Raw genomic sequence first — 20,157 nt, forward strand, 5'->3', positions numbered from 1 at the left:
CTAACCTTGGTCCATTCTCATCATTCTCCACATCAGTTAATCCACCCTCTATAGAATATATATATATATATATATATATATTGTTTTTGTTCTTGTTTTTTGTTTTTGTTTTTTAGACAGAGTCTCACTCTGTTGACCAGGATAGAGTGTAGTGGCATGATAGTAGCTCACTGCAATCTCCAACTCTTGGGCTCAAGCAATCCTCCTGCCTCAGCCTTCCAAGTAGCTGGGACTACAGGCACATACCACCATGCCTGGCTAATTTTTCTATTTTTAGTGGAGATGGGATTTCACTTTTACTCAGGCTGGTCTCAAACTCCTGAGCTCAAGTGATCCTCCTACTTTGGCCTCCCAGAGTGCTAGGATTACAGGCGTGAGCAGCAATATATATTTTTTCTAACATGTGATTTTAAAATTTGTGTATGTTCTTACAAATTTACTCTCTTGTGTGTACATATTTTTTATTTATTCTTCAAAAATTGAACCTGATTCTGTGTGTGGTACTATTGTAATTACTGGGATACAGTGTTGAAGAGAACAGACAAAAATCCTTCTGGAAGTTTACATTCTAGCATGGAAGACAGACAGCAAAAACATAAATAAGATAAATATATATCACATGATAGGGAAAGTGCTAAAGAAGAAGTAAAGCCAAAAAGCGGAATATGAAGTATTGAATCAGGGTGATGTGTGTGAGTGTGTGTGTGTGTGAGTGAGCGTATGTGAGAGAGAAATACTTTTACGTAAAGAGTAAAGGAACAGCAAGTGCAAAGGCCTAAGGCAGGAGCTTGCCTGGCTGTTCCATGTAAGGAATAACAAGGAGGCTGTGAGCTACAACTAAGAGGACTAGAGGAAAGTAGTCATAAAATGAGATTGACCAGGTGAAGAGGAGCCAGGTCATGTAGGGTTGGTGTGTCAAAGCATGGTCTTTGGCTTTCATTCTGAGAGTGATAGGTAGTGATTTGAGGGTTTGAACAAAGGAATGATATGCTCTGGTTTGCTTTCCAACAGCATGCCTAGGGCTGCTGTGTTATGAATAGATGGCAGAGTCAAAACAAAAGTAGAGAGACCAATTAATTGGGAAATTATCGCAATAATCTGGACAAGTCTTAAGTCTTGAACCAGGGTGGCAGCATTGTAACTGGTAAAAAGTATTTGGATCCTGGATGTATTTTAGTGTGGTAGATAGATTTTATTGACAGATTGGATACAGAGTGAGAAGGAAAGGAGTCGAGAATGACCCCAATTTTTGGCATGAACGTCTAGAAATATGAAAGATCCAGAATTGAGATGGAGAAGACTATAGACAGAGCTAGTTTGGATAGAAAATCAGGAGCTCAGTTTTAGATATGTTAAATTTGAAACATCTTCTAGATGTCCGAGTGGAGAAGTCAAGAAGGCAGTTGAACATATGAGGCCAGCTTTAGAGGTGAGGGCCAGCCCGGGCATGCATTGTGATGGTGATCAGCATCATATGTGGGATTTAAAGCCATGTGACTAGGGTACACCAGCCTTAAACAACTGGGGAGATGAGGGGGGAAAACACAGAAGGCTAGAAAGTGGTGGCCATGAATTTGGGAGGAAAGCTATATGATTGCTGTGTCCTGGAAACCAAGTGCAGAAAAGTTTCACAGGAGGAGAATGAATGTAAAAATGTAAAGGCCGTTTATGCAAATGGATTATGATATATCCTTATCTGTATAATTTTTCTTTTCTTTTCTTTTTTTCCTTTATTCTTTTCTTTCTTTTTCTTTTTTTTTTTTTTTTTTTTTTTACTGCAAATTGATTTGTTTTTTATGGGTAAGTTTCAACATCTTACTTTATTATTAATACAAGCATTTGATGCCAAAGAAATGAAGGTAATTTTACAAACTCAGAATTTTTGTAAGTACATGAAATTTGCAGTTTGTTATGTGGTTTTATATCACACTAGTGCAAATGCATTTCTCTACAGCCATTCCAACATAGCTCCTTTGGAATTATTTCAATCATCTCTAGTGTGTGACTCACCAAATATCTTGAAGCTATAAAAACATGCAAAATTTCAAATGACAAACTTTTAAATGAAAGGATGAGAAATAGTCATCAGATGATGGCTGGAGGTGTTAATCTCCAACAAGACACTTTGTTGAAATGTTTCTTCTGATAACAGCAGTTATAAGTCAGAACTTTCAAAGAAACAAGGGCAGAACAAGAGTATAATACAAGAAACTTGTATAGCTTAAGCCTCCAGTAGTCCTAAGCCTGACATCAGCCAGGCAAAACTTCTTTCCTGCAAACTAAATGGGTCTCTAGTATCTCCACCTAGTTGAGCTTTCAGAGACAGATGCCCAAGACATATCATTTACATACACACACACACACACACACACACACACACACACACACACACACACACACACACACATATATATATACACACACACACACCATCCTGGCTCTGGTTGTGTTAATTATGCCTGAAGAGTTTAAGACCCATCCAAGTAGAAAGGTGGAAGAACATGTGCACTGACTGGCATGGTAACCGGCCAGAGCAGACTGTAAAAGCAAAGGCTGGTTGTGCTTAGTGCAGCCCAATATATAGAACAGTCCTGCTAAAGAGACCAGTGGAATAAGAGCAGTCAACGTAGGAAGAGACAGAAACATCCTTCTCCTCCACTTATTACCTGCCACCCTGCTTTAAAAGATATATGGCATTAAGAAAATTCAATTTTTTAAAAAATTATGACCTAGTGCTGCTCCATTGCTTCTTGCTTCTTTCTTTCATGTGTCATCCTAGCTGCCTGTGGCATCATATTAGGAATCCCATCAATGATGGGATAGGCTATTCCCAGCTCTTCATTAATCAGTTCATTTGCTGTCGCTTCACACCTGAGCGGCTTCTTGGAGCGCAGGCACACCGGGAACTCCAGCAGCCCCAGCAGTGCCAGGTCGAAGGCGCGGGGCGGCTCCTCTGCCTTTTAGCTCGGGTCTGCCTGCCCGGGGCCGCCACCCCACGCGTGCAGGCACCTATGGGCGACAGCAGACGACGTCGCGCTTGTCCTCCGCAGCGCTGAGGCCAGCTTGCCGCACGCTACGCCCAGCATGGTCTGGCGACCGACCCTGCCTCAACGTCCGCTCCTCAACCCACTATTTTTTCATTGAGTGCTTTTTAAGATCCACCTAAACTGCCACGTATGCATCTATTCTTACTCTTCTACTACCTGGTTCTCTTTGGCACGTATCCAACGTACCATCTGACTTACGGCTCTTCTGGTGCTAAATATCCAGATTGGGTTTATTTCCTTACAACCACATAAATCCTGCAGGTGCCCTTATGGACCTGCGTGAGACTTGCTTTGTCACGTACCCAGGAATGGGATTCCTGGATCTTAAGGCTTACATCCTCTCAACTTGGGTAAGTGGTCCCAGATGGCTTTCTAGGATGGCTGCCACAGCCCAGGCCACCTTCACCAGCCTCCCTACCAGCCTTTGGCTCCCTACTTCTTGGCAGTGTAAAGTTGGGTATAGAATTGTATCTTTTATTTTAATTTTTGTTTTCTTTATCCTGTCAATCCAATCTATGCTGGTTGCTCTCTTGGTTTGATGTATGACTGATATTTCCATTAGCTTATCTATTGTGCTATGCTGGATCCTGTGTTTCTTGTTTTTCTTTTCTTTTCTTTTCTTTTCTTTTTTTTTTGTTTTTTTGTTTTTTTATTTTTTGAGATAGCTTCTCGCTCTATTGCCCACAGCAACCTCAAACTCCTGGGCTCAAGGGATCCTCCTACCTCAGCCTCCCAAGTAGCTGGGACTACAGGCGCTGCACCACGACCAGCTAATTTTTTCTATATTTAGTAGAGATGGGTCTTCTCTTGCTCAGGCTGGTCTCAAACTCCAGAGCTCAATCCATCCTCCCACCTCGGCTTCCCAAAGTGCTAGGATTACAAATATGAGCCACCACACCTGGCCCCTGTGTTTCCTTTAAATCTCTTTTTTCTTGTTTCACTTCCTCATTTTGTTAAAAAACATCCTTGGTAGCTTCCTAAAATAGGATGTATGAGAGATATAACGTGAGTCCTTGCCTATCTAAAGACATCTTTATTTTCCTAATTGAACACTTGACAGTTTGGCTAGATAGTGAATTTTAAGATAAAAATAATTTTTTTTCTAGAAATTTGAAACCATTACTGCCCTATCTTACAGCATCAAGTGTTGCTTTTAAGAAAATTGATACTATCCTGATTGGTGATTCTTTGTAGATTTTCAAGATCTCTTAACCCTATTGGTTTCTTAGTGAGAGTTTTGGCCTGGAAAACTTGGTAGGCAACTTTTTAATAATTTATGCACTTCAGTTCTGGCAAATTTGTATAATATAATTTCTTTAATAACATCATCTCCATTTTCTTTCTTTTTTTTTCACTTTTAAGTCCTAGCTCCCTGCTTTAAGACCGCCAATGTTCCAGATGAATCATCCTATATGCAGTATTGCTAAAACAAAATAATTTTATATATTTTTTAAAAAGATCAACTAATTAGTACCCTTAATTCAATCTGCAAAGTCCCTTTGTTGTGTAAGATGACAAATTCACAGTTCCGGGGATTAGAGGGCATGAAATCTTCTTGCGGACCATAATTCTGCCTACCACACCCCTCTATTGAATTTTTCATTACTTCTCTCATATTTTTATTTCCAAGAGCACCCTGAATGTTGCTCCTTTTTTTTTTTAATTTTAGCTTTCTTTCTTATTGTATGGACATATTATCGTGTCTCTTTTCTGCGGATCTTAATAGTGTGTATGTCTGTGTGTCTATGTGTTTTAACTCTTCTTATCCCAGCATTATTTCCTTTTCAATCAAGTTTTTCTTTTATGTTATTTATTTTGGTTTTTGGCTTTCATGTTGGATGCTATCCTGCTATCCTCAAATGTCTGATGACCATCTGTTCCTTTTCAGAGTAAGACTTGTTGGTCTTTTTGCATCATCACTATCTTGCTCTAAGTCTGTTTTCTCTGTAATGAAAGCCACTCCTAATTCCTACAGATTCTGAGCCTCCTAGACTGGGGTGGGAAGCAGGGTGGGCTCCACATTCAGACTTTAACCAATTCCCCTACATTTAGCCTTGTGCCTGTTTCTCTTCCCCCCTCATCTAATGGTACCTGGTGTCTCCAAGTGGGGGACCTCTTTCTCTAGGATTCTGGGGAAAAGTCACTTGACTTTTACCTTTCCAGGGACCCCCTCCTCTTAGGCATCTATTAATTGTTGCTTTCTTCATTCTGTTATTTCTGTCTTTCAGTTTTTTTTCCTAATTCCATGTTCTATTATTCGATTTAGAGTGTTTATGTCTCTTTAAAAACTGTTTTCCCTTTTTTTTTTGTGACATCTTTGTGGGATTTGGGGAGATTAAGTAGGTAAATGAGATTAATCAACCAGCTACATTTAATGAGAAAACTGTATACTATTTTCTAATTTGTTTTCTAGAAATAATAACATAAGCATTTAAAATAACTTCTACTGGCATCCAAAAATGCCTATGATGTTATTTTATGTAGATACAATAATTTAATATACCCTATCTTTAGTGTAAGTTAAGATTGTTTCACTTTTAAAAATAATTTTGCAATTATAGATAATAATGTGGAGAACATTTCTGAATGTAGACCTTTGTGTGTTTCTTTAGGATAGAGTCTAGAAGTAAAATAAGTGAGATCAAAGAGTATGAAGATGTTTTTTATTAATAAAAATTTTTAAACATATACAAAAGTAAAAATATTGATTGAATAAATGTTCATGTATTCATAACTCGACTCTATCAGTTCATGACCAATCTTGTTTTATTTATACCTTTATCCACTAACTCCTCTCCATATTATTTTGAAGCAAATGCCTGACATCATTTTATTTTCGTAAGCATTTCAGTGTATATTTCTAAAACATAAGGACTCTTTTTAAAAAGTGTACCATAATATTGGATATAAATATTTTAAAGAAAATGTCCTCCACTTTGTAGACAGACTTTTCAAATTATTATTAATTTTGAATAGGTAATATAATCCCATTATTCATTCAAGGATTTCTTTCATTACTGCCCTATATATACCGAGTTTCCCTCCTTAGAGGTAACTAAGATTATCACCACATTATTATATATTCTTCTAGGGATTTTATGCATATAATAGCAATGTTATGTTTATGTTTTCATGAGCTCATTTTTCCTTTCTTTCTTTCCATATCTTTTCTATCTTTCTTTATTTCAATTCACATTTTATTTTATATTGTCTTATAACCTTCCTGAAAGATTTTGTGAATTTATGCTACCCAAACCAGTAAATCTCATTGATTTGATTGCTAGTGAAAAATCACTTTTTTTTTATATGTTCACTAACCTTTTGTAATAGTACTTTGAAAATCATCTGAGTCTTCAGTTTTATGTCCTTTGGGATCAAACTACAGTAGGATGAGTTCAGGAGATTTATTACTTTGAGAATTATTGCTTTCAGTGCCTTTTATATCAGTTCTTATCTCCTTTAATCTTTTTTGTACATTTTGAAAATAAGTATCCTAAAGTACTTTCCTTAACCACTTAACTCCTGAGACATTTATATGTTAAGCCCTTAAAATTAATTTTTTGTATATGTTGTAAGGCAAGAATACCAACAGACTCCTCCTCTTCATATAGCTAACCACTTGTCCCATTACCATGTAATATTCACTACTGCTTTGTAGGTAACACTTAAAAAAACATTTATTAATATAAAATCTCTATAAACATATCTACATTATTTATAGTTTTATCCTTAATACCTAGCACAATACCTGAGCCTTAATGATGCTAAAATAAATATTCATGGAATAAATTAATTAATTTAAAACCATGCATAGTTTTCAAGGGAGGGGGACAAGGTATGTGTAGTTGAATTCCCCAAACACACCATTATGTGCTCCTTGCCTTCAAGTGACTCCTGTAGAACACAAGGAGAAAGCAAGTATGATAAGGGAATTACAGAAAATATTCAGTAAGAGTACATAGTAAGGGGAAATTATACTTAGCTGGGCACACACTCCTTGCACAATGACAACTACAATATTCCCATTGCTTATTATCACTAATATGTTGATGACTCCAACTCTTTAGTTTATCTCTCTCTTTCCTGAGCTTCTGACCCAAACATTCACACTCCCGCCTAGATACATATATTTGCTAAGATATCTAGAAAACTGAACTTCCCTTCTTTGGGGAAGAGAAGTTCGGGTTAGAATCTCCTGCTTGGCCCAAGAGTTTCCATCCCTGCCCTACTTAGGCCTACTCCCCTTCACCTATCAGCCAGAGTGAGTTTCTAAAACACACGTCTACTTACTCTTGGCTTACTCATTAATGGCTTCCCATGACCAAAGGTTAGGCTTCAAGGTTCTTAGAATGGCATATGCACTATTTCTCTTACCAGCCCGTCTTTACCTTTGAACTCTACCCCTTAGCTATCATGACCTCTCTCTGCTGTTCTCCAAACTTGCCTTTCTAAGCTTCACTGATTTTTAAAATTCTGATCCCTTTCCCAAGATTCAGTAGGGTCCTGGAAACCCCTTGCTAGCTTTTGTCCTGCCTCTACATGCTCCCATGTCCTCCTTGCCTGAGTCAGTGTCTCATTATTTATCACACTGTACTGGCGGATCATGCAGCACCATAAGAAGCATCTATTTGTCTGTCCTGGTCTGTGCTAAGTACTTCTGCATGCTCCCACCATCTGGGTACGAGACATTGGATAACTCCTAAATGTTGGTATCCTTATCTCCTTTACTCTACAGGCAGCTGCAGGAAGAAATGCTTTGATTCATCTTATAGCGGACTAGAGGGCTGCCGGTGTGATGTGGGATGCAAAGACCGAGGCGATTGCTGCTGGGATTTTGAAGACACCTGTGTGCAATCAAGTATAAATTCTGAGAATACGTTTATTAGCATGTTGGTTGTGCGATCATTAATGCATGTCCAAATTTTCACCTACACACTTTGTGCTTTAGTTTCCCAGGGCTGTTAAAACAAAGTACTACAAACTGGGTGGCTTAAACAACAGAAATTCACAGTCTTACAGTTCTGGAGGCTAGAAGTCCAACATCTAGGTATTGCCAGGGTTGGGTTATGAGGTAGAATTGATTCCGCACCTCTCTCCTAGCTTCTGGGGGGTTGCTGGCAATCTTTGCCTTGTGGCAGCACAAATCCAAACTCTGCCTTAACCTTCATATAGTCTGTGTCTTTACACATAGTCTTCTTCTGTGTGTATCTGTGTCCAAATTTCCCCTTTTTATAAGAACACCAGTCATACTGGATTAAGGCTCACCCCAATGACCTCATTTTCCTTGATTATTTGCAAGTAATTTGGATGTGACCATTTCCAAATAAGCTCACATTTGCAGGTAACGGGGATTAGGGCTTCAATGTCTTTTTAGGGGACATAATTCAACCCATAACTCCTTTTATACAGGATCTTATTATCATTTCTCCTTTTTCAGCGATAAATGCAGAGTTCACACTTTATTTAACTGAGGTTAGGGGATAACAGACTACATTAAATGAAATGCTGTATAATTACATGTGTTCCAATGGAGTTTTACAATGGCCTAAGTTAAACATCTTATTTCATTGCATTTTCAGTGGTTCTTAAGCTTCAGAGTGCATAAGACTCCCTTGGAAAGCTGGTGATTCTTGGTCATTCTCCACAGAGCACAGCTCAGAAACGTTGTTTTCTGGGTGGAAGAGACAGCTTGCAATGTTGAATTCTCTAAGTAATCAGGGAAGGTGGGGTTGTCTAGTGGTTGGAGGAGAGTGAAGAGTAGAAAATAGAATTTCTTACATTCTATTCTCTGAAAAGAGCAAGAGGGAGGGAATAATCCAATATAGACAGAGATCTGGGTTCCCTTTCCTTAATCTCCAAAAATCCTTTCTAAGTAAACAATAAATGCTGGGAATAAAGAACTCTATGCACAGCTCAAGCACACTGCAGCCACCTATCCCACTTGTTTGTCTAAGCACAGGGCTGATGTTTACTATTTAGTCACTGTTTCCTAGCAGGTGGTAGTGGGCACAGCCTTCCTCCAGGCTCTTGCTGCTTTTAGCAATGGGATTTATTTAAACTGATCTCATTCTAAGCCTCAGAGAACCCCAGAGACGTGGGTGGGAACTGCTCTGCCACTTCTGTCACTGTCCACTGGGAGGGACCCTGACCTGCCTACATTCTCACTGTCTATATGACTGTGCTCTTATTACTTCTGTTGTCACTGTCTCTTCCTTGCTGTCTTTATTTATTTAGACAAGGCTGGGTAAGGGTGCTCTTGGGTGGCAATAACCAGGGCTAGTGATTCTGCACCATGGGGAGCTCCTGCCCTTGGGTGGGAAAGGGCTAGTGTTCAGTGCTTCTCCAAACTCACAGTGTACCTGCTAAGTAGACTGAAGTTGCAGCTTATAAAGCTGTATTTGTCTCTGCCACCTATGCTAATGCAGAAAAGCGGTAGGCCGCTCCTCATTTGGTATTATACATTTTGATTTATTGATGCAAATATTAATAAACCATGAATTTGACTGTTATAATAATATAGAAAGAAATGCATGAAATTCATACTTTATGTGTTGGATACTTATCTTACTATTGGAAATGTATAAATGCTGAGCAATGAATTGTGTTATTTCACAGCTCAAATATGGACATGCAATAAATTTCGCTGTGGGGAGACCAGATTAGAGTCCAGCCTTTGCTCGTGTTCAGATGACTGTTTGCAGAGAAAAGACTGCTGTGCTAACTATAAAAGTGTTTGCCAAGGTAAGCAGATGGATGTTGACTCATTTGTCCTTGCAAGTTCAGTGGAACTCTGTAAGTTTCCTAGAGCTATCCTAGGGTGCAAAATTTAAAACCAGTCAGAAACTCTTTAATTACTCCATAGAGAAAAAAAGATCAAATCTGTTTACTGTGGGAAGAAGTGTGGTTTGTATACTATAGAGTAAGGAAGCTCATAGCATAAATACAGAAAAGAAGAGAGAGCCTAAAGTCCCATATTTGTCTGTAAGGCAAGGTCTTTTCCAACCCAGAGACCATGCAAGATGTACTTGTGGTGTGAGACCCTGAATGGCCAATCCTAAAGCTAAAACATGGCAAAAGAGGTTATCAGGGTCAAATATTAGCCTGTTAAGCCAATGTTGTTATTTTTAAAACAAATGTGTTCTTAAACGATAAATGGCTAGAGGCTCTCAAAGAGTTAATGCAGAATCAAGATTAGAATTCAGGTTATTTGATGCATTATTCCACTTGCTCACCCCTTTGTAACTGATGTGAATTTGTTTAAAATTACCAATTCCTCAGGACATCTGATGGAATTTATGAAGCATGCACATGTATACATATAGAAACAAAATTTCCTCAAATTATTGACTCTTTTTCATAACACCACACCCAATTGAGCTGACACTTTTAATATTTTTAGACCAAAAAAGAGATTAAGCTGAATTCTGATTTTTAAAATAGGAGGAAAATGTTATAGCAGAAATATTATTGATTATAATCTACTAGTAGAAAATGTTTTGTGCTGATAGGCAACTCTGTTTTTATACAAAATATAATTGAAAATCACCTAAAAAGTTTGTCAGAAAAGACTGAACAATTATTTAAAATAATAATTGTTCAATACTTGATAGTGAATGCTGTATCATTAAAAAATTCTTCTAAATTCACAAAGGCAAGTGTAGGACACAGTCTGCTTCTTTCTCTAAGTTCACTGACCATACTACCTCTGACCTCTATATTCCTCTGTTTTTTGCTCCAATTTTATCAACTTTTACTTTTTATCTTGTTGGAGTTCAGAAACTGATACCTCCAAATATGGCGCTATGTACATGCTGAACTGAAAAAGGAATCTCAAGGTGTCTTTGACCTTCCCTCGTCCCCCACTGTCTCTTCCAAAGCATAGGATGATGTTGTTCTCTGAGGTTCCCTTATCTGCCTAAAGTCTAAACCTACCAAAGAAGAAAACAATTACCTCTGGTCCCTTCCCTGAGCTTTCATTAACTGAACCCATATTGCAGGAAGGAAGACTAAAGTCTGCCAACAAACCTGGACAGAATTTTGTCACAAACCATTGCCTGCTCTGCGGGCCCAGCAGACTTTGCCCCAGACCTTTGTATGTTCTTCAAGCCCATTGAATTCTCCCTACTAATCATTTATTGCCCCTCAACAGAATTCCTCTTCTCCTCCTTTCCCTAACCTGTTTTGCCAGGATCCATGTCTCCATTCTTTCTGTAACCTCAAGGTGGTATATGTGCTTCAGCAGTCCATCGAGGGATTCGATCTTTATTCTGAAGGCTCCCAACTCGCATAAAACTATGATCAAATAAATCTATATGCCTTTTCTCCAATTAACCAGCATTTTTTGGGTGGATTTTTGAGCAAACCTTCAGAGGGCAAAGGGGAAGCTTTCCCTTGGCCCTGAGGATCTCAAGACTGATTCTTAGATCATATGGTAAATTTTTCTACTGTATTTATCACATAGTAGTGCTTAAATTTAACAGAAACAAAAGTAGTTGTTATAAGCAGTGTCGAAGTGTTGTTTACTCTGATGGAGTAAATTTAATCATTTCGGTTTATTATATTTTTAAAAAATATATAAATGTTTTCTCACTCTGAGAGTTCAACACTTTAAATTTTAAAATGTTAAATTATTTTTGTCAGAATTGTATCTTCAGAGAGTAGTTTGAGAGAATTTGAATCATTTTTATGCAAGAAACCAGCTGGTTACTGTTATATTTTAAGTTTAGACTTTTTAAGAACTTTGTGATAAATTTCTACCATATACAGAGGTAGAGAGAGTAACCTGATGTTTTCCCTATAAGCCCATCACCTATCTTCGGCAGTTATCAATTCACAGCCAAGCTTGCCTCATATTGACAGAGTATAATTTTGAATGTAAAGTAAACATGCCAAAGATTTGCTAACTCATTAATGAGATAATCAAATAGAATATAAATCTGGTTCAAAGAGAATCAGAGACTAAGTATACGTAGGACTGAAAGAATGTTGGAATAAAATCACAAAAACTGTAACTTTTGGTGGAACAGAAATGATTTGCATTTCTATAGGATGATTTATTTGCTATCTGACAAGAATGAGTTATATTGTTACTTTAATTACTACCTTTGCTAAGTTGTGAAGTGAATGACAAAGAGTGAGCTAGATAAAGATACATACCCTTTGGTAATTAGATAATTCATAAGTGAACTTTTTATATAATTCCCAGCATGATAGGTCTCCTTTTGTCTATTTCCAAGTTTTAGACATTTTTCCCCCTTAACAAAATATACTCATCATTGCCCACAACCTCTCTCCCCAAATTTTAGATTGTTTCAAAGCAAATTCAAGAGTTAGTATCATTCACCTGTAAATATTTTCAGCATGTATCTAAAAAACAAAAGAATTTAACAAAATTATAATACCATTCATACATCTAAAAACATCATCAATAATCATTTAGTCATCAAATATCCAGTGTTCAAACTTCTAAAAGACTGAAGCAAGATCCAAATCGATGCCATGTATTGCAATTGCCTGATATATTTCAAGTCCTTTAAAAATACATTCTCCCTTCCCCTTTTTTCCCCGTTGCCTTTTTTGTTGTTGTTGTTGGAGAAATGGGGTTATTTGTCCTATAGAGTTTTCCAGTCTGAGTTTTGCTAATGATGCAACCTCTGTGATTTATGAATATTGTCATCCTTTATATTTTCTGCAAATTAGTGGTTAGAGCCAGAGGACCGTTAAGATTCAGGTGTAATTTAGTCATTTATTTTTTGCAAGTATACTTTGTAGGTGCTGGTGTTACTTTCATCAAGAAGCATATCAGGTCTGCTGATGTCTTTTTTTTTTTTTTGGATGTTAGCCATTGATAATCATTGCCTAGATCCATTAGGGGTTGCGAACAGTGACATTCATATTCTGTCATTTCTAATTCATTAATTAGCTGGAGTGTTCTATAAAGAGAAACATCCATGAAGCAAGAATTTTTTTGTTACAATTTTAAACATTTGTTAAATTTCTCCCATTTGATATCAGTTATTGGTTATTTCTTTTTCGATGCTTTCCTTTCTCTCTTCTTTAAACTGTATATCTATATTTATTAAACCCATTTATTCTAACAGCTGGAAAAATATTGTCCTTGAAGGGAAAAAAAACGTTATCAAGAAGAAAAAGAAGGAGGAGAAGGAGAAGGAGAAGAAGAAGAAGAAGAAGAAATAGAAATAATAATGTCCCTTTTTAGCCAAAGAACTCTTCTGTGTTTTTCTTGGCAAAGATTGCCATCCTGTATTCAGTTAGTGTAGATTACTGGCGTCTGCAAGTCACTCAAGGCACTGCCGTTGCCTGCAAGTGAAATAGCACTTAATGTGCTCTGGAAGAATTTGGTCATCAGAGTAACATGCATTAAGCAGTTCAGGAAGACCATGTCCAATGAACACTCGCTTCTCTTTTCTTGTCTGCGTGCAGCAGTGTAAAGATTTCCTTCTTATGCTTTTCAGGAGAAATCCCGTGGGTGGAAGAAGACTGTGATGCAGCCCAGCAGTCTCAGTGCCCAAAAGGGTGAGAATAAATAATACGGGGATTTTAATCCTCCTTTCACAGGGGGCCCATGGGAATGTAGTTGAGAGGAAGGGGCTTCTTTCACTCTATTGATATCACGTAAAAGAATAATTAACAAAAGATTGGATTTCCTGTGGCTTCAAAGTCCTAATGCACTTTTGTTTTATTCTTTACAAAGCACTTTTATATTAATTTATTACATTCATGTCTTAGAACAATGACTTAAAAAAATGGTTGGAGTATTAGATACTTGGATAACTAACACTCCCAATGTCCTATGGTCAGGACTGGAATTTAGATTGAAATTACTCCTGCCAGAACTCTTTTTTACTAACATCCTGGTGCCTCCAATTTCTTCTTACGAAGGGAGGGAAGAGGTTTTTTCCATGGAAGGCCTCACAATGAAAGGAGGACCTTGAAGGGTGAAAGAAGAGGGCTTTGTCAGGGGGCATGGGAGATGCACATGTGATGTGACAGCCCTATCCCAACCCTCCCATGGGTCTCCTCCACACGGTCATCGCAGCTGCTCACTTGACTTTGCCCAGACCTAGAAATGTGCCCCACATCCCCTCAGAGCCAGCGTGGAGTCCCTTTCTTCCATCCCCAACTCTGCCCTTAACACTTTTCTGGGCCAAGCACTGGGAGGATGATGGTGAGGTGCACAAAAGAGAAAGAAACAAATGAAAAACTGAAATCAGAATCATTAATGTTATCAAGTAGGGAAACATAAATTAAAATCTAGCAGCCATCAGCAAGAGTACAGAGAGACAATACTGTAAAAAGAAACAAAGAAAATTGCTAGAAAACTATATGCATCGTACTCTTTCAAACCAGCAAAATATGCTCCTGCATACAATGAAACATAAACAGAACTTTTTTCCTGTAAGGTATAGAAATGCAAATTGTTTTTTGAATATTATGGATAGGTAAAATGTGTTTATAATGATAATTCTACTAAATTATTACAGAGTGGGCCAGGAATACATTTAGGGATTCTGGGGACGATGTGTACTGTAATTTGACTGGGAGAGTGGAACTTTAGCCAAAATTAAAAAAAAAAAATGAACACAGAAGTACAAGACAAAGGCAAATGAGACTTCTCTTGTATCTTAGCAATATTTAGATGGAAATCAAATTTAAATGCAGCCCACACTCTGCTTTTGAAGAGGCTTTGGTTCAGCTTCCAAATCTCAATTGCTTGATGCAGTCTCCTGTGAGAATACTCAGAAGGTGTCTTCTTAAACAACAAACCCTATTTTTAGTGGTGGAACTGCCTTTTTTTTGTTGAGACAGAGTCTCGCTCTTTTGCCCAGGCAAGTCAAGTGCAGTGGCTTCAGCTTATCTCACAACAACCTCAAACTCCTGGGCTCCAAGGAATCCTCCTGCTTCAGCCTCCCAAGCAGCTGGGACTACAGGGATTGTACCTGTAACTGGGTACATTACCTGTAGTCCCAGCTACCACCATGCCTGGCTAATTGTTTTCTGTTTTTAGTAGAGACGGGATCTTGCTCTTGCTCAGGCTGGTGTTGAACTCCTGTGCTCAAACTATTCTCCCGCCTCAGCCTCCCATAGTGCTAGGATTACAGGCATGAGGCACCGCGCGTGGCCTGGAACCTCTCTTAGTAGCTGTGTGGGCATGGAACTGATAACCAATCACTATCTTTGGAGGAAGTCCTAACCTCTCCTTGTATACCCTCCCTATATGTGTAACAGCTTCTCTGTTTTCACACTCAGTAGTCCATGTTGCTATTTTATCACCTTTAGCTTTAAGATTAACAATAGCTCCACATACATCATCACTGTAGTCATCACAAGATTCTCCAATAAGGCACAGAAGGGTCTCTAGCCAAAAGTGATGGAGGCCACTTCTCTGCTGTTTGTTCAGTGTAATTAGCCATAGTCCTCCCCATTTGTTTTTCTCGTCTTCCCACATAGGCTCAATACCATCTTTAAAAGAGAGTCATCACAGCCAGGCATTAAGTTACTGCACAACCGGATATGGTTGTACAGAGCCCAAAAGTCTTAAAACAGTATCAAACTTAGAAATCAGCAGGTTTGATTGCCAAGTTTTGCTTTTATCATTTTTTAAAAACCAGAGGGCCCATCTCTTCTGTAGAGGATGTTTAATACAGTGTTCTGGGTTAGCAATCTCCCGATTAGGTCCTGTTTTCTCCTCTGCTGTAGGCAGGGGAATTAGGAGTAGGGGTGGTTTCCAATTCCACAGTCGCCATCTTAGATTGATCTTATTGTCGGAATTTTTAAAGATGTATTCTTACCAAATTTCTTGGATATGTTTTTGCTCAAAAATGTAGATGTGAAGCTCCTTAGGCACAGAGTTGAAAATAATTTCTTTTGCGTACTTACTTTCATGCACAATGTTTGGAATTTAAAACAAATTTACTGTGTTCATAGCTGCTGTTCTTAATGGCCCCACATTGGAAAGTACCCAAGTGCCCATCCACAGTAGAATGAGTAAGTTGTAGTTTATTCCTTCACTGGAATACAAGACAGCTATGAGAATGGATGATCTATAATTACTTGCCACAATATGGCGAAGTCTCAAACATAATGTCAACTAAAAAAAGCCAGACTCAACAAGACACATACTATATGATTCTATTTGCATCTAAATGTAAATACAAAAATAGACAAAATGAATCTATGCTGTTAGAAGTCAAGATGCTGATCATCCATGGTGGGGTGTGGTTTGAGGGGTTTAGAAACTGATAATATTCTGTTTCTTGATCTAAGTGATTTCTATACCACAGAGTTCAGTTAGTAAAAATTTATCACACTGCACATCTGGGAAACGAGTGTGTGCATAATACAATTCAAATTTAAGAAGTGAAAAAAATACCAAATTAAAGAATGGCAGTCTCTGGGTATAACGTAAAAGTTACCTTCTATCACTTTAACTTAAATACTAGTCTAAAAAGAGCTTATAATTCTTTTGAGGTGTGTATTAACATTATGATATATCATCATAAAGAACCAAAATGTGAACTTTAGAATAATAAAACATCATAAACTATAGAGTCTCTAAATTTCATATCATAATTACATCCAAAAGATGGTAGAATTTAATAATCATTACTTGACCCAGAACTATGTTCTTACTATACTTTCTAAGCATTTTCTAATTTAGAGAATTATAAGTAGTACAGAAAAGTATACATATGTGTATATGTATATTTTTTTACCAATCAACATAATAGACAATTTTTTTTTGTTTCTCATTTTCAGGTTTGACCCACCACCAGTTATCCTGTTTTCATTGGATGGATTTAGAGCTGAATACTTACACACATGGGGTACTTTAATGCCAAATATCAATAAGCTGAGTAAGTCTTCTGGTGCAATTTTCTTTCTGTTAACGTGGGAGGTTTATCTTAGCACAGGTCCTCTCAAGACCCTGATGACTTTACCACAAGGTACCCGTTTTCAGTAGGGAGTGTATTTTCATACTTGCTGGCTCCTCCTACCTTTCTTTGGTAGCATATTCATCTTTTTATTTGTTTATTTTGACTTGCTTTGTATTTAAATATACCTTCTTTCCTATGGAAATCTGTTCATATATAGTGTCTTGAAAGTTCTATTTGTCAGAACTGGGTTCTGGGTCTTAGCCAGGTAGATTAGCTAGCAAGGATAGGATCCTGAAGGAATCTGAGTAGGCTGCAAGATCCAGCATCCAGCAACACTCCAGAAAATGAAAAGTCCAGGATCTAGTTCCAGTTCCTGGGACCTGGCTCTGCCACTTACTAGCTGTGAGATCTCAGACAACATTACCCCATCCCTGGGTGCCACAGTCTCTTCATCTGTACAATGACCACTTCCTCCTACCTGATAGGATTATTGTAAGAATGTACTTGTAGTGTCACAAATAAAAAAATAGTTGTTTGACATGTAGTATATGTTGAATGGTTTTAAGTTATTATTACAATTATTTTTATTATCATCTTGATCATGATGTTGCACTTCTCCATTAGTTCATTTGTCCTTCACACCATTTATTAAAGGTAATAATGAAGAGAAGTTGAGTATCTAAGGACACAGCTCAAAGAAGTGGCACAGTTAGAACCAGAGGGCTAACTCCAGGGCCCACACTCATCACTACCTGCAATTCCTCTCTTTCCTCTCCCTTCTCCCGGACTCTCTTTTGTCTCCAAAGTTCTGAAACTTGATGTCAGTTTTACTGGCTTCTTGCTTTTATTTTCCTCCAAATTATGAGAGAATAGCTCTTTCAATTTGGGTAAGATGATTAACTTTTCTGGGCCTCAATTTCCTCATTTGTAAGATCAGAAGACTAGACCTAATGATATCTACCATTAATTCTAGCTCTTAGATATCATGGTTGTAGAAAGATAAACTACTTCCTCCTGCAAAGCAAGGTACATTGTTTTTTCAGCTTTTTTTCTCACTCCCTGAGGCACACCTTTAGCAAAGAGATTAATAGTTTTCCAAATCCAGGACCTCTCACTTACTACTGAGTTATTTTGCCCTAGAAAGTTAATTAACACTTCTTACTTCCTATTTCCTTGTCTGTATTTCTCTTGAAAATCTGGATATCAAATCCTGTATCCAAAAGGAGATTTAACTAGCCGGGCTCAAACTGAACCCCCTTTGAAGTGGAATTCTTTGAATTGCTCATCCCATTGAGAATTGGAAATGATATCAGTGAAATAGACAGCCATTGAGAGATTTCTGTTTTCTAATGTTTAAAATATTTTTTAATCATACAGACAACATCTTTATCCTCAATATCTTACTAAGTAGGTCTACCAAGGCAAAATGGGGCTGTTAGTTTCTAAGAGGCCTGATTAAGAACAGATGTGGTGAAATAAGTTTACGATTATGGCAGACTTGAGGTGAGTTATGTGACAGCAGGGACCACCATTAGGAAGTCCAGGTTCCCATCTCTAGCATCACGTGAAGCTGCCTGGGTTGGACAACAATGGTAGTACAAACTGAGCATGAACTAATACCACAGAGCAGTGAGTCATATTATTGAGTACTCAGTGTATGAGAAAGTAGCTCTCAGAATCACACTCTAGTTGAGGTAAGAATCTGCTTATCCCTTGTTTTCAAAATTCTTTGTCTCTGTCTTTTGGTATTTGATTATAGTATGTCTTGGTGTGGATTTATTGACGTTCATCTTATTTGGGATTCTTTGAATTTCCTAGACCTAGATGCCTATTTTCTTCTTCAATTTGAGAATTTTGAGCCATTATTTCTTTGAATAAGCTTTCTGGTCCTTTCTCTCTCTCTTCTCCTTCTGAAAACCCTATAATTCTTCTATTAGCCCAGTTGATGGTGTCCCATTAACATCTTAATCTTTTTTTACTTCTTTTCATTATTTTTTTCTTTTTGCTCCTCTGCCTTAATACTTTCCAACAACCTATCTTTGAGTTTGTTGGTCATTTCTTCTGCTTGATCTATTGTGCTATGGAACTCCTTTAGTGAATTTTTCAGTTCAGTTATTATATTCTTCTGCTCAATGATTTCCTTTTGGTATTTTTTTATATTGTCTCTCTCTTTGTTCAAATTTTTACTTTGTTCATGCATTGTTTTCCTAATCTCAATGAGCATCTTTTTGATGGTTATTTTGAATTCTCAATTAGATAAATTATATATCTCTGCTTCATTAGGGTCAATTTATTTATGTTCCTTTGCTTTGAACATATTTCACTGTTTCTTCCTTTTCCTTTACTCTTCTGTGTTGGTATCTGCACATTAGACAAAACAGCTACTGCTCTCAGTCTTTATGGACTGGCTTTGTATGAAGAAACCCTCACCAATCAGCCTGATGAGAGATTCTGGAGGTCCCACAAACCTTCATGCTAGTCCATCCTTCTTTCTTTGTTCTTAGGGGGCCCAGGTATCTAGAGTATGCCAGGTCTCATCAGGGCTTGAAGATAAGCAAGACTGAAACCAGTTCTGCAGGCAGTCACCAGAGAATTTGGATCATAAGATGCCCTGTAAAATTCTTTCTCTCTCCAGGGATAAGTTGGGATCTGGGTGTTTTTTGTTGTGGTGGTTGGTTGGTTTTTTTTTGCCTGTTTTCTCTATGCTGACCTGAGGGAGGGGCTGTGATGAGTTCTTCCATGCTAGTTCAAAACTCCTCTTTGTTCTCTGCCTTCTTTTGCCTTTTCTTCTCTATGTGCCAAGAGCTTGGATACATCCTTGTAATTGTCGAGAAGATCTTACTATCTTGCAACTACTCAGAAGCCCCATAGAGCTTATTATTCTTGATTTCCTTGAGCACTGGAAATGACACTGGCCAACCTTATGGTGAATCTTTTTAGGTTATTCTATTAAATTACTTGATATAACATATCAAGTAGCTATTTTGAGCTGAATATTAGGGAGCAGTATGCTATGTTTTAGTTTGTAAGAATACCTTAATTAATAATATGACATAATAATATTTAATTATGTCAATCCTTATAAGAATTTCATAAAGAATACAATGTAATTTTGATCTGTACATTCTTCAGTTGCTTTACTTACTCATCCATTTAGTCTTTTGCCCCTTCTTATAGTTTATAGTTACTACAAGCCATGTTACATTATCCCA

General features: G+C 37.6%; 1 protein-coding gene, 1 long non-coding RNA gene and 2 pseudogenes across 4 annotated transcripts in view; 1 reads left to right on the forward strand and 3 right to left on the reverse strand.

The window, feature by feature from the left end:
• ENPP3 (ectonucleotide pyrophosphatase/phosphodiesterase 3) overlaps positions 1-20,157 on the forward strand; it is a 69,631-nt gene that overhangs the window by 6,053 nt on the left and 43,421 nt on the right. For all 3 annotated transcript variants that reach the window (XM_045544371.1, XM_045544372.1, XM_045544373.1), the window contains exons 3-6: positions 7,783-7,905; positions 9,663-9,788; positions 13,523-13,583; positions 16,827-16,924. In XM_045544371.1, the coding sequence (XP_045400327.1) occupies positions 7,783-7,905; positions 9,663-9,788; positions 13,523-13,583; positions 16,827-16,924 (408 nt within the window). The remainder of the gene's footprint in view (positions 1-7,782; positions 7,906-9,662; positions 9,789-13,522; positions 13,584-16,826; positions 16,925-20,157) is intronic.
• Positions 2,450-2,646, reverse strand: LOC123633268 (annotated as a pseudogene).
• On the reverse strand, positions 2,730-3,086 carry LOC123633267 (annotated as a pseudogene).
• LOC123633269 lies at positions 14,669-15,832 on the reverse strand. Its single transcript, XR_006733567.1, has 2 exons — positions 15,198-15,832; positions 14,669-14,857 (listed from the first exon to the last, which is right to left on the reverse strand). It is a non-coding gene; the product is annotated as an uncharacterized LOC123633269 (long non-coding RNA).

The sequence above is a fragment of the Lemur catta genome, chromosome 2 (genome assembly GCF_020740605.2).
Source record: "Lemur catta isolate mLemCat1 chromosome 2, mLemCat1.pri, whole genome shotgun sequence".
Taxonomy (NCBI): Eukaryota; Metazoa; Chordata; class Mammalia; order Primates; family Lemuridae; genus Lemur; species Lemur catta.